Consider the following 12,835-nt stretch of genomic DNA (forward strand, 5'->3'; position numbering starts at 1 on the left):
TCTGAAGAGACACAGGCAGGGAGGAGACGGCAACCGCTGTGGGGTCCAGCTCACTTCGCTGGGTTCCAACCTCCGCGGCGATGGCAAAAGTGCTGGGAGCGACAGGCACGCAATTTAAAATAGCACTTTGAGCCGAGGCGGCTTGCGCGGCAGACGCAATCTTTTCCCCCGTGCCTGGAGCCGAGTCGGCTAGTTTCCTTTTAAGGGAAGTCGCCCCCGCCTTTTTGCCCTTCCCTTTAGAGCCAGGCTGCTAGAGGGCTTGTTGAGGCTCTGGGATGAGCTAATGAGGAGACAGGGGTCTAAGTCTCTTGGGACCAGAAAGCTGCCTGGGCCGTCCGCCATTTTGTTTAGGCGGGAAATTTTTTCCTCAGTAAATTTCCCTCAGGAATTAAGAGGAGAAAGACAAGGCAGGGACAGCACAACAGAAGCCAGTTAGTTAGTATTATAGTGTAGTACAGTATAGAATAGAATTACAAATAGAATTAAATGAAAGATAGAACTTTCCCTATAGTGACAGCAGAGAGTTGTAATGAAGCTGCTTCTCCCAAGCGAAGCAGGAAAAAACTGGAAGAGGAGGGGCGTTCCCTCCAATGGACAGGAAGTTCTTTTGACCTTCCTCCCACAGTAGCAGAGGACGGAAACACCCAACATAAGATGACCTCCTTCCCCAGAGAGAGAAAGGCAGAATTCAATGTCATTAAACATTGTAAACACAAGTATAAGAAGTTACCGGTTAGTCACAGCTTGCATAAATTCATCTAGAAGGTCATCATAAGCTTGGCCTCTGATTCGTTTATGTTTCAGTCCAATATACAAAGGATCGTTCAGCAACATCTGTTAAATGGGAAAAAGCATAAAGTAAGAGAGACTGAGCATGTTATAATTTTTGTCTCACTCTAACTCAAGAACATGTCTGAAGGGAGTTAAGCTGGTTTACAACAGAGCAGAGCATATAGGTGAAGATCAGAATAAGCACCCAGTATGAATTCAGGGTCTAAGGGAGAACTTTCCTTGTAGGGAATAGAGAGCCTTGGACTCAGGATGAATATGGCTTGCTGCATTTATCCCTTGGACCAAATATAAATCCAACAACAGGTTTGGGGGCAGAAGCTGGCCATTCCATGAAACCAGAGCCTATTGTGAAAGATGGAGCCGCTTGAACTTGGAAAAGAGGAGCCTGCTACATTCAAGCCTGAAGCTCAAAGTGCTGTTTACATTTAAGACAGGACATTTTAGACAAGAACTTCATTCACTGTTTAAGTCATATAATAGTAAAAATGTTAATTCTGATTTCAAATTAATTTTGAAGTATGGTATGAAGTCGTCTTCTTTTTTTAAAATGCATTTCTAGACCTATGTAATACCTCCTAATATCCTTTTTCAAAAAGATGGAAAACATACTATGGAAGAAAATTGCTTCATACTATACGTTTTGCAACAGAGTTGCTTTTCAAACAATATTTTGGTCTATAAAGTTATGCAGAATGAAGCATGAATCTCATGATTTCATTTTTAATGACCTTAGTATAGCAACTCTCAAGGAATGCTAAACAAAAGTTTCAAGATTATATATACTGGTTTTAAAATTCTACTAAATAGACCCATACAAAATTTAAAAAAACAATCTAAAATGCGACCAACATGTAAATCCATAAAATGTTGATACAACGACCACTTTTCACCATTGCATTCTCAGGAACATTGTTACTCAGAAAGTCAATCTAACAGAAAACACAAAATCTACAGGGAGTCACAAATGAAGTCAACTCCAGGCGCCATGGAGGAAATTTGCTGCCAATTCTCCCTATGACGTCACTGACAAAGGGCATGATGCATTGTGGAAAGGTTAATCCTTTCCTCCTGCCCATTTCCACCATCAGAATCAATCCTCCCACTCCAGTGACAGTGATGGGGAAAAGACAGGTACAGTACAGATTGCAGATCCCCTGGGGGGATTGGGCCCCAAAAATTTTAACTCTTCTTTTCCAAACTATGCCTTGGATCTTATGATGCCATTTTGACAGGACGGTAGTAGCTCTTCTGATGGAATGGCCTTTCCATTTACGGAGGTGGGAGGGACTTTTTGGCTGATTCTCCCCTCCTGCTGCTGATTCCCAATTTGTCCCCCAACACTGCTCCTTTGCGTCCAAGAAAGCTGCAGTGAGAGGGGGAAGCAGGGAAGTTGCCTTCCTCTAGTGCCACTCTACTAATGCTGCTAAGGAGCCAAGCCACTGGGATAAAGCCAACATTTTGGCCTACCTCTCCGCTGAGTAGGGTTGCCAGGTCCCTCTTTGCCACCGGCGGGAGGTTTTGGGGGCGGGGTTTTGGGAGGGACTTCAATGCCATAGTCCAATTGCCAAAGCAGCCATTTTCTCCAGGTGAACTGATCTCCATCAGCTGGAGATCAGTTGTAATAGCAGGATATCTCCAGCTAGTACCTGGAGGTTGGCAACCCTATCACTGAGCAATGTTGGAAGCCTTCCTCCAACTTAAGTGGCTCTTTCCTTGGAGGAAAGGCTGAAGGAAGGCTCCTTGAAGAATGGTTGGACCCACCCCATCGTTTCCAGTTTGAAGCTAGAATTTCTATATGCTGTCACGGGAAGGGGGGCAGAGAATAAACATATTTTCTAAATGCTGTCATGGGAAGGGGGGCAGAGAATAAACATATTTTACTACAGAGTTCCCTCCACCCTTCAAAAGGGAAAATACATTTGCAGAGTTTGTTGCAAGATTATATAGAACATAGGTATGTGACACGTGCGGAAAAGAACTAGCAAAGGAAAGCAGCAGCAGGAGTAGGCATGCAAAGATCTAAGGCCGTGAGGAAAGGTGTTCTGCTCATAGCTTTAAAGTTAAATTCTTAAGCTGAAAATTCAGTCCCTGCACAATCTAGGCTTTCCTGAGTTAGGACCAAACAGCTTTCAATATTGTAAATTAATCACCTAATCTTTCATACATAGGTTAATTTGGATGTTGCTTTATAAAACAACAAAGATTATTTTAGAAGAATTCCCAGAGTGTATGAAAAGTATAATTTCTATGAAAAAAGCAACCCATTTCGTTACCTTCGCTTATAGCAAAATGAAACAAAAATGACTGCCCACCTGGTTCTAATTTCGCTCCTGGAGGCCAAGCCAATCTGGCACTGACATTTCCACAATTAATGCATTTCAGCAATGAAATACAATAATGATAAAACAGTTGCCTATTCTCAGAAGAGGGGTTTGAGGAAAATATGTGGCCTAGGAATAATCTTACAAAATATGGACCATTTTAGACAACAACTAGAAATGTTACTGTTTATCACCTGTTGCAAATATGGAAGGATCAACAGTTTTAGATATGCCAGTATGTCACAACGATTATTTTTCGTACTTTCAATTTTTGTTTCGGAATTTTTTTAAAATAAATAAATAAAAGGATTTTTTATCACAAACATTCAGTCATATGTCAATACAGTTTTGCGGCGGCACGAATCACGATTGCTAAAAAATGGAAGCAAACAAATAAACCTTCAATTAAAGAATGGAGGGAAAAATTATGGTTTTATACGCGGATGGCCAAAATTACTGATTTTTTACAGGGTAAAGATGTCGATGAATTTAAGTATACTTGGTCAAAGGCCGTCGCATATTGGGATAAACTGGCGAAAACGGATTTTAAAGTTATATTTAACAAATTATAGTTTAATGTAAATTTCAATTATGTAATAGATTAACACAATGTTTTTATATTTTGCCATAGCATCTCGCCGGAAGTCCTATGGTGAAGGGCACTTGGGTGGGTGGTAGGGTACGGCGCACTATAGCTTTTCGAACAGATAGTAAAAGATGAATGTATTAGTTTAGGATATAATAGTGCGCAGTAAGTATTTTTTTTGTATCGTTTATGTTGATGTTTTTCTTTTTGAATATTATTTTTATTTACATACATGTATACTTTATTCTTTTTTCTTTTTTTATTATTATCAAAAAAATCAATAAAAAAACAAAAAAAAAACATTCAGGGCTGAATCTATAACACAAGATCAAACTGAAACAAGAAAACACATTTTAAGAATGTCATTTTGCACATATGCAAACAGTTTAAGACACCACTATTTCCTAGAGTGTGATGCAAAATAGACAAATTATATTCAAACAAAATATGTATATTAGCAGCAGCTTGAAAGTTATTACATATTTCCAGTGGAACTCACTGTGCTCAATGATTAGTCCAACTAAGAGCTACAACTGTTGCAAGTTCCCTACTCTTAGGGTTGCCAAATCAAGGTTGTGAGATTTGGGGCGGAGCCTGGGGAAAGGGAGGGACCTCAATAGGGTATAATACCATCGAGTCCATCTTCCAAAGCTGCCATTTTCTCCAGGAGAACGGATCTCAACAGTCTGGAGCTCAGATGTAATTCCAGAAGATCTCCAGGCCCTACCTAGAGGCTGATAACCCTACCTACTCATTCTCTAATATAATTTACACTTGAAAGAAAGTGGCAGAAATCAGCATTACAAAGAGCCATGTTACTACCAGCACATAAACATAGTTCAGGTAACTACATTTCCCTAGCTATTTTTGTATTATTTGTTTTAGCTTTAAATCATGTCTTTGCGTTTGGATTTTTTTTTTTTTTTGCCATCAAGTCCCAGCTGATTTATGGCGACCCCATAGGGTTTTCAAGGCAAGAGATGTTCAGAGGTAGTTTGCCATTGTTGCCTCCGCATCATGACCCTGATATTCCTTGGAGATCTCCCATCCAAATACTTAGTCAGGGTCAGGGCTGAGAGTGTGTGACTGGCCCAAGATCACCCAGCAAGCTTCCATGGTGCGAGTGGGGATCTGAACCTAGTCTACCTCAGTCAAATTTCAAATACCTTTATTGGCATAGTACAATTTGCAGCATATAAAAGGATAAAAGTTACAGTAAAATAAAATTAATAAAAATCATTCCTTAATGTTATGATTCTACTTTCGACTAGATTCCCATTGGTTGACTGCTATCGTCAGAAATTTTGCCACATTTTCGGTTATCTCAGGATCCTTGTCAGCTAAGAGTTTGTAAAGTATTTTCGTGTTATTTGAGGAGAAGTTCAAAAATATAGATTTTATGAAGTTTCCTCTTGGGGAATAATTAAGATGGCAGTCCAAAAGAATATGAGACAGGGAGTCAGGACATCCTACGCCACATCTGCATACTCTTTCAGCGTAAGGTGTTTTCAGGAATCTGCCACGAAGGATCGCCGAAGGCAATGTGTTAGTCCTAGCTTGCATAAAGACTTTCCTGAGTTTAGGATTGTCAAGACGGTCCAGGTAGTTTAAACAGAAATTAGGTGGAAGTCCAAAGTATTGAGGTGAGCAAATTGGCAGCGTTAAAGGAAATTTGCGCTGGAACTCGTAATGGGCTAGTCTTTGTTTTATTAGACTTAGGATATAACTCTCGCTGGACAGAAGCAGGGAGTCCAGGTCGATGCCTATCTGGGCAATTTTCTTTTTTATCTTGATTGTCCATTCAGAACGGTACCTCAGTCGCTTATCCAATTCAAATGTAAAGTTTCCACGTGCCTAAATGTATGTATTCACTTCAATGAAAATTAACAAGTTCCTCATATGGATACATGGTCTTGCCGTATTCAAGTTTTATAAAAATCTGTAGTACAGTAGTCTCAAGAATTTTAAAGCAGACCAGATGCACAGCTTCTTACAAAAGGCTGTAACAGGTTCCTCAAGGATATATACGGCAAGACCATGTATCCATATGAGGAACTTGTTAATTTTCATTGAAGTGAATACATACATTTATGGTGAAATATGTGGGACTGAAGAAAGACTCCGAAACAATCGTATCCCAGCATTCCACCTTGTTCTTCAGTAACATGAACATCCACTGAACATCTACCTGCGTTCAGGATACGAAAAAAATATATGCCTAGATTGCTGTACATGCTTATGGCAATTTATGTACACAGCACTTCACTAATGTGAATTGTCACTTCTGTATATAGCACTTGCTGTTGTTGTTTGTTTGGTTTTCCAATACAAACTGTTTTTGCAGATATCTCAGCATATTCTTGTACTAACCACCTGGAGGTTGGCAGCCCTAATGCACACCTACACCAGTACACGAACACGTATGTTAGTGCGAAGCATACCTTTCTCTTAACTAGTTTGCACTCTGTCATCAGTACAGGATGCCTGGCTCAAGTGAAAGGTTTTTCATCTGTGAGCCATCCACAGCTTGTTTCTAATAAATGTGCTTGTCAAGAGCTAAAGCTACTGCCAGCAGCAGCTCGTTTTTCAGAATTAGACTTACGCTAGCTCAAACAAAGGCCCTCTATCTGTTGCTATTGTTTAAAGTTGAATAACTGAAAATATATGGTGCTGTGAACTGAAACACGCAAACGGTTTGGCCAACAAATTTTAATAGAGGTAACCAGAGCCAAGTATTGTTAAAATATTCCCCCTCCTCTGAACTGATATGTGCTATTTGGAAAAAAAGAAAAAAGAAAAAAAGCAGTTCTGAGGAACAGGATAGATGAGAGTGGTTTAACAACCACCAGAATTTGAAAGTAAATCCATTTTCTCTTTTTCATAAAGGAGAAACTCATCTCTGCGAATTTAAGAGTGACATTTCATGAGTTTATTAAGAACCCACGGACTCTGATGCACAGATCTCATGCTAAGAACATTAGAAAGATTATTTGCCAGCTTTCCTCAGCATCTCCCATTCCTTAAAATTCTGGTTTCTACTGCAGGAGTAAGGCTGTCAACGTAGGCCAAACTAGGATTGCCAACCTCCAGGTAGTAGCTGGAGTTCTTCCGCTATTACAACTGATGTCCAGCCAATAGAGATCAGTTCACCTGGAGAAAATGGCCGCTTTGGCAATTGGACTCTATGGCATCGAAGTCCCTCCTCTCCCCAAACTCTGCCCTCCTCAGGCTCCGCCCAAAAAAAACCTCCCGCCAGGGGCAAAGAGGGGCCTGGCAACCCTAGGTCAAACTGCAATTACCAAAAAGTTCAAGCATCAACACTAGGGTTGCCTATTGCCCGGTGGTGGCGGGTAAACTACCGCCCATCCACTGGGCTGCCCGCTGGCCAGCTGAGGGCTGGAGGGCACTGCGGGCACGCGTGCGCAGATGAGGCGCACGCGTCACTTTTGGGTAAACCCGAAAGTGACGCGGACGCTCTAGCACCCTCTGCTAAAACTCTATGAAAACCATACAGTTTTGGCCAGGATCGCTAGAGCGGCCCCATCACTTCCGGGTTAAACCAGAAGTGACGTAGGCGCATCGCGTGCTAACGCCACAGCCCTGCGAAGCTCCCGCCGGTGGAGCTGCGGGGCCTGGCAAGCCTAATCAACACTCTAGATATATGGACCACACACAGAATAAGCTTAAAGCAAAGCAAGTTGTAGTAATCAATTCTTTCCATATGTATACATAGTTCTGTTACTTGAAGCATTGTTTTGTTTTTTTTCAAATGTTGTTTCTTTTTTTTCTTTTTTTTTGGCCAAGAAATCTTCCCAATAGCAGAACCAAGATCATGTAATTGGGCTACTAAACTCAGATCCCACCAAGACCATAAAAAGTGAGTATCAGTGACTATATGACACATTTGACGTTTTTAAAATGACGGTTAAAATTGCTCCCTCTCTCTAACCACCTTCTTCTCTCTCTACAAGCCAAGAAGAGATCTGGCTCTTCCTCCCTGGCTCACCCTTAGACAGCTTTTTAAAGGGTTGTGTGGAGGCAGGCAGGCCCTGGGCTAATTTGTAAGCATTGTGAGAGCCAGCGAGGTGTGGTGGTTAAGAGCGATGGTTTGGAGCAGCGGGCTCTGATCTGGAGAACTGGGTTTGATTCCCCACTCCACAAAAATGGCGGAAGCTAATCTGGTGAACTGGATTGGCTTCCCCACTCCTACACATGAAGCCAGTTGGGTGACCTTGGACTAGTCACAGCTCTGTTAGAGCTCTCTCAGCCCCACCTACCTCACAGGGTGTCTGTTGTGGGAAGGAGAAGGGAAGGTGATTGTAAACCGCTTTGATTCTTCCTTAAGTGGCAGAGAAAGTTTCCATATAAAACCAACTCTTCTTCTTCTGTGCTCACCAGCTGCTTTCCTTTCCCCACAACTTCCTTGTTGCATGTATTTCTTTTGTCCCAAAATACTCAGATGACTTGATGACAATAAGCAGGCAAGGAACAGAAAAAAATAGACAACAGATGTGTGGAATGTGAGGGCCAGGAGCACACAAGTCATGAGGCAAGGCCAAGACCACGTATACTGGGCAATACCACTGTGCAAACCCTCCTCTGTGTCCTCCTTGGGATTTTAGGATATGACTCCAAGCTAAGGCAAAGAGAACTCAGCAGCATCAGTAACTTTCCTACCCGCTACCCAGACATCTCCTCTAGCATTCTCTTGGATTAAAAAGAAAGAAGAAAAAATATATAGCCAAGCTCCATGCACCTCCAGTAAAGCATTTAGGAAATGTACTCATTGTGACGTGTTAACACTTTCTGGTTTTAGATTCTAAAGTTACACATTAAACAAATAGTAACTCCATTTATTTTAGTAGCCCAAATCCTAACTTGCTTTGTATAAGCAATGGGTCTATGTTGGTTCTTGTAGGTTATCCGGGCTGTGTAACCGTGGTCTTGGAATTTTCTTTCCTGACGTTTCGCCAGCAACTGTGGCAGGCATCTTCAGAGTAGTAACACTGAAGGACAGTGTCTCTCAGTGTCAAGGGTGTAGAAAGAGTAATATATAGTCAGAAAGGGGTTGGGTTTGAGCTGAGTATTGTCCTGCAAAAGTATTGTCCTGTAAGTATCAAGATAATGTGCTAATGAGGGTATGGTATGTTAATATGGAACCATTGTATCCTGAAGTGATCTGTTAATGTGTGTAATCCAAAACTAATCTGTATGGCTATTGTTGAATGTTGTCTTTGTCTGGAGGTGTTTCAGGGCAGGAAGCCAAGCCTTATTCATTCTTAAACTCTCCTCTTTTCTGTTAAAGTTGTGCTGATGTTTGTGAATTTCAATGGCTTCTCTGTGCAATCTGACAAAATAGTTGGTAGAATTGTCCAGTCTTTCAGTGTCTTGGAATAAGACCCTGTGTCCTGTTTGTGTCAGTCCATGTTCAGCCACTGCTGATTTCTCAGGTTCTACGAAAAGCAAAGCCCCCTACCAGCAATATAACACGCAAGGAGAGAAACGCCATCAAGACCCTCAATGCAGATCCAGAAATCATTATTCTACCAGCTGACAAAGGCAATGCCACAGTGATCATGAAAACAGAAGAATACAAAAAGAAGATTGAGGAACTTCTGGACCCTGCCACATACAAAAAACTAAAACGAGATCCAACTTGCAAAATTACCAGGAAAACTAGCATTCTGATCAAGAATTCCACTCTTCATCCCGACACACACAGAAAACTATGCAAGACTGAAGCACAACCACCACGATTATATGGACTACCTAAAATTCATAAGGATTCCGTTCCACTCCGACCCATCGTGAGTGCCATTGGTTCCCCAACATACGAATTAGCTAAATATTTGACCACCCTCCTACAGGACCACATTGGAAAAACCACTTCTTACATCAAAGATTCAACTCACTTCATCAACAAAATCAGTCCGTTAAGACTCAATCCAAAGGATATATTAATCAGTTTTGATGTTGTATCCCTCTTTACCAAGGTTCCAGTTAAAGACACTATCTCATTGATTAACCAGATTTTTCCAGAAGATATAACAGCCTTATTTCACCATTGTTTGACAACAAGTTATTTCCTATGGGATCAAGAATTTTATGAACAGATTGATGGAGTAGCTATGGGAAGTCCACTCAGTCCAGTAATAGCAAACTTTTACATGGAATATTTTGAAAAGACAGCATTAGAATCAGCACCTTACAAACCTACAGTCTGGTTCAGGTTCGTAGATGATACATTTACCATTTGGAGCCATGGTGAAGAAAAATTAATGGACTTTCTAAACCATCTTAATAATATCCATCCAAACATTCAGTTTACCATGGAAAAGGAAATTGAGGGTAAACTCCCATTTCTTGATACCCTTGTCATCCGTAAATCAAACCTTCAGTTAGGTCACAAGGTCTACCGGAAACCAACTCACACAGATCGCTACTTACACAAAAACTCCAACCACCACCCCCGACAGAAAAGAGGAATAATCAAAACATTAATGGACCGTGCAAGACGGATCTGTGAACCACAGTTTCTCAAGGAAGAAACTAACCATCTAAATCACGCACTGCTAGCAAACGGCTACTCCAAGAATGAAATCAGAAGGGCCATTGAACCAAACAAAAATCAGAAAACTCAAGAAAAACAGTCTCCCATAGGAAAGGTATTCTTGCCATTTATTAAAGGAGTCACTGATAGGATGGAGAAACTTTTGAAAAAACATAACCTACAAACAGTGTTTAAACCCACCAAGAAAATACAACAAATGCTACGATCAGCAAAAGACAAAAGAGACCCCCTCACCTCTGCAGGAGTATATCGTATACCTTGCAGCTGTGGAGAAGTTTACATCGGGACCACAAAACGCAGCATACAAACAAGGATAAAAGAACATGAAAGATACTGCAGACTTGGCCAACCTGAGAAATCAGCAGTGGCTGAACATGGACTGACACAAACAGGACACAGGGTCTTATTCCAAGACACTGAAAGACTGGACAATTCTACCAACTATTTTGTCAGATTGCACAGAGAAGCCATTGAAATTCACAAACATCAGCACAACTTTAACAGAAAAGAGGAGAGTTTAAGAATGAATAAGGCTTGGCTTCCTGCCCTGAAACACCTCCAGACAAAGACAACATTCAACAATAGCCATACAGATTAGTTTTGGATTACACACATTAACAGATCACTTCAGGATACAATGGTTCCATATTAACATACCATACCCTCATTAGCACATTATCTTGATACTTACAGGACAATACTTTTGCAGGACAATACTCAGCTCAAACCCAACCCCTTTCTGACTATATATTACTCTTTCTACACCCTTGACACTGAGAGACACTGTCCTTCAGTGTTACTACTCTGAAGATGCCTGCCACAGTTGCTGGCGAAACGTCAGGAAAGAAAATTCCAAGACCACGGTTACACAGCCCGGATAACCTACAAGAACCAATGAACTCTGACCGTGAAAGCCTTCGACAATGGGTCTATGTGCTTTTTGGGATGGATAATTTACCATCCAACTGAAGATCCTGCCAGGTATAAGTACTTTGATAAGTACTTTGGGCTTTAATTTAGTAGTTTCAACTTCCAACATTTACTGTATGCTGCCTGTAAAGTATTGCCAAAGTCATTTAAGCAACATGAGTACTCTTGTTGTTTCTGTGGAAAACCTGAGAACACAAGTCCCCTTTGAGTGGTCTCATGAAAGCCGCCAATATGTTTCGGCGTAGTGCTGATGTGAAGCTAAGTTTCAGTCCAACACCCGTTTCAAAGCTGTGATCCAGTTCAGGCACAACTCCCAAACCTCTACATGCAAACATACTCCCACACACTCAGTAATACATCACCATTCACAAGCCGAATCCCTTCATCTAGAGTTACTTCTTAAACGTACTGTTCTAGTGAGTTGAAACAGTAATCCCAATTCATCAATCCCAACAGTAATTGTCCAATTCATCAAAATAGGCACATTTCAAGTGATATCCCAATTCCCGAGTGTGCATGTTTCATTCACAGTCACGCACCAGTTCCCTCGATACAATGAATCATGCAGAATGAAGCAAGCATATGGAACAGCACCCACATTTCTATATAATCTGTGGTTTACACTGGACAAAGTAGGTACTCACAAACATATCCAGTGGGACCATTCAGAAGGATTATCCACTGGGGACACTGAAGAGGTTCCCATCAATACCACTTAGCACAACCTATGTGTTTTTGTATGACTGTAATGGTTTTGAAGATGTGTTGCTATTATGTATTTTTTTCAATCTGTTCACCACTTTGTGACCCTGATCAGGGCAGAAAGGTGAGGTAGACATTTTGTAAATAAACCCCTACAGCAGCACCAAGTGCGCCCACACAAACATAAGCTTCATTCAGTGTTATACTCTCCCATCCCCACCAGCACCCCACCCCAGCAGTTTGGGCCTTTCCCTCTATTGCATGATGCCTCATTGAGGCACTAGGGTTGTCACTAGGGTTGCCAACCTCCAGGTACTAGCTGGAGATCTCCTGCTATTACAACTGATCTCCAGTCGATAGAGATCAGTTCCCCTGGAGAAAATGGCCGCTTTGGCAATTGGACTCTATGGCATTGAAGTCCCTCCCCTCCCCAAACCCTGCCCTCCTAAGGCTCCGCACCAAAAACCTCCCACCGGTGGCAAAGAGGGACCTGGCAACCCTACCAGGATTCCAGCACAGCTAATGATGTCACCAGCTCACTGAGGTTGGTACACCAACTAAGACTGTTCACCTTGCCCATATGACCAGATTATTGATAGGGATTTGGTACTCAGGTCAAAGCTGGACAAACCATACGAGCACACACACAAAATTTCCTGTGTTCTAATCTAATCTATTTCAAATAAATTTTAAAACTCTGAAATGACTTCCCCTTTCATCTCTTGCTTTTTTTTTTGTTCTATGTTCCCATAATTTAAAAGAGAACATTCCTGTGGTTTAGCTGAGCATTTTTGTTTCCAGAAAATAGAAGCTGATGTTGCAATACGCATTCGTATGTAAGGAAAGCTTTGATCAATGGAAAAACAAAACACCCTACAGTGATTACAGTGATTTATTAATAGTCAGTCCTATTTATTCTCCTCAGAGAACCAC

The 12,835-nt window shown here is 41.3% G+C and overlaps 1 protein-coding gene across 2 annotated transcripts in view; it reads right to left on the minus strand.

Annotated features, from left to right (window-relative positions):
• The window catches only part of ME1 (malic enzyme 1), a 124,503-nt gene that overhangs the window by 59,134 nt on the left and 52,534 nt on the right, over nucleotides 1-12,835 (minus strand). For both annotated transcript variants that reach the window (XM_056856237.1, XM_056856238.1), the window contains one exon: nucleotides 731-834. In XM_056856237.1, coding sequence (XP_056712215.1) covers nucleotides 731-834 — 104 coding nt within the window. The remainder of the gene's footprint in view (nucleotides 1-730; nucleotides 835-12,835) is intronic.

The sequence above is a fragment of the Euleptes europaea genome, chromosome 10 (genome assembly GCF_029931775.1).
Source record: "Euleptes europaea isolate rEulEur1 chromosome 10, rEulEur1.hap1, whole genome shotgun sequence".
Lineage (NCBI taxonomy): Eukaryota > Metazoa > Chordata > Lepidosauria > Squamata > Sphaerodactylidae > Euleptes > Euleptes europaea.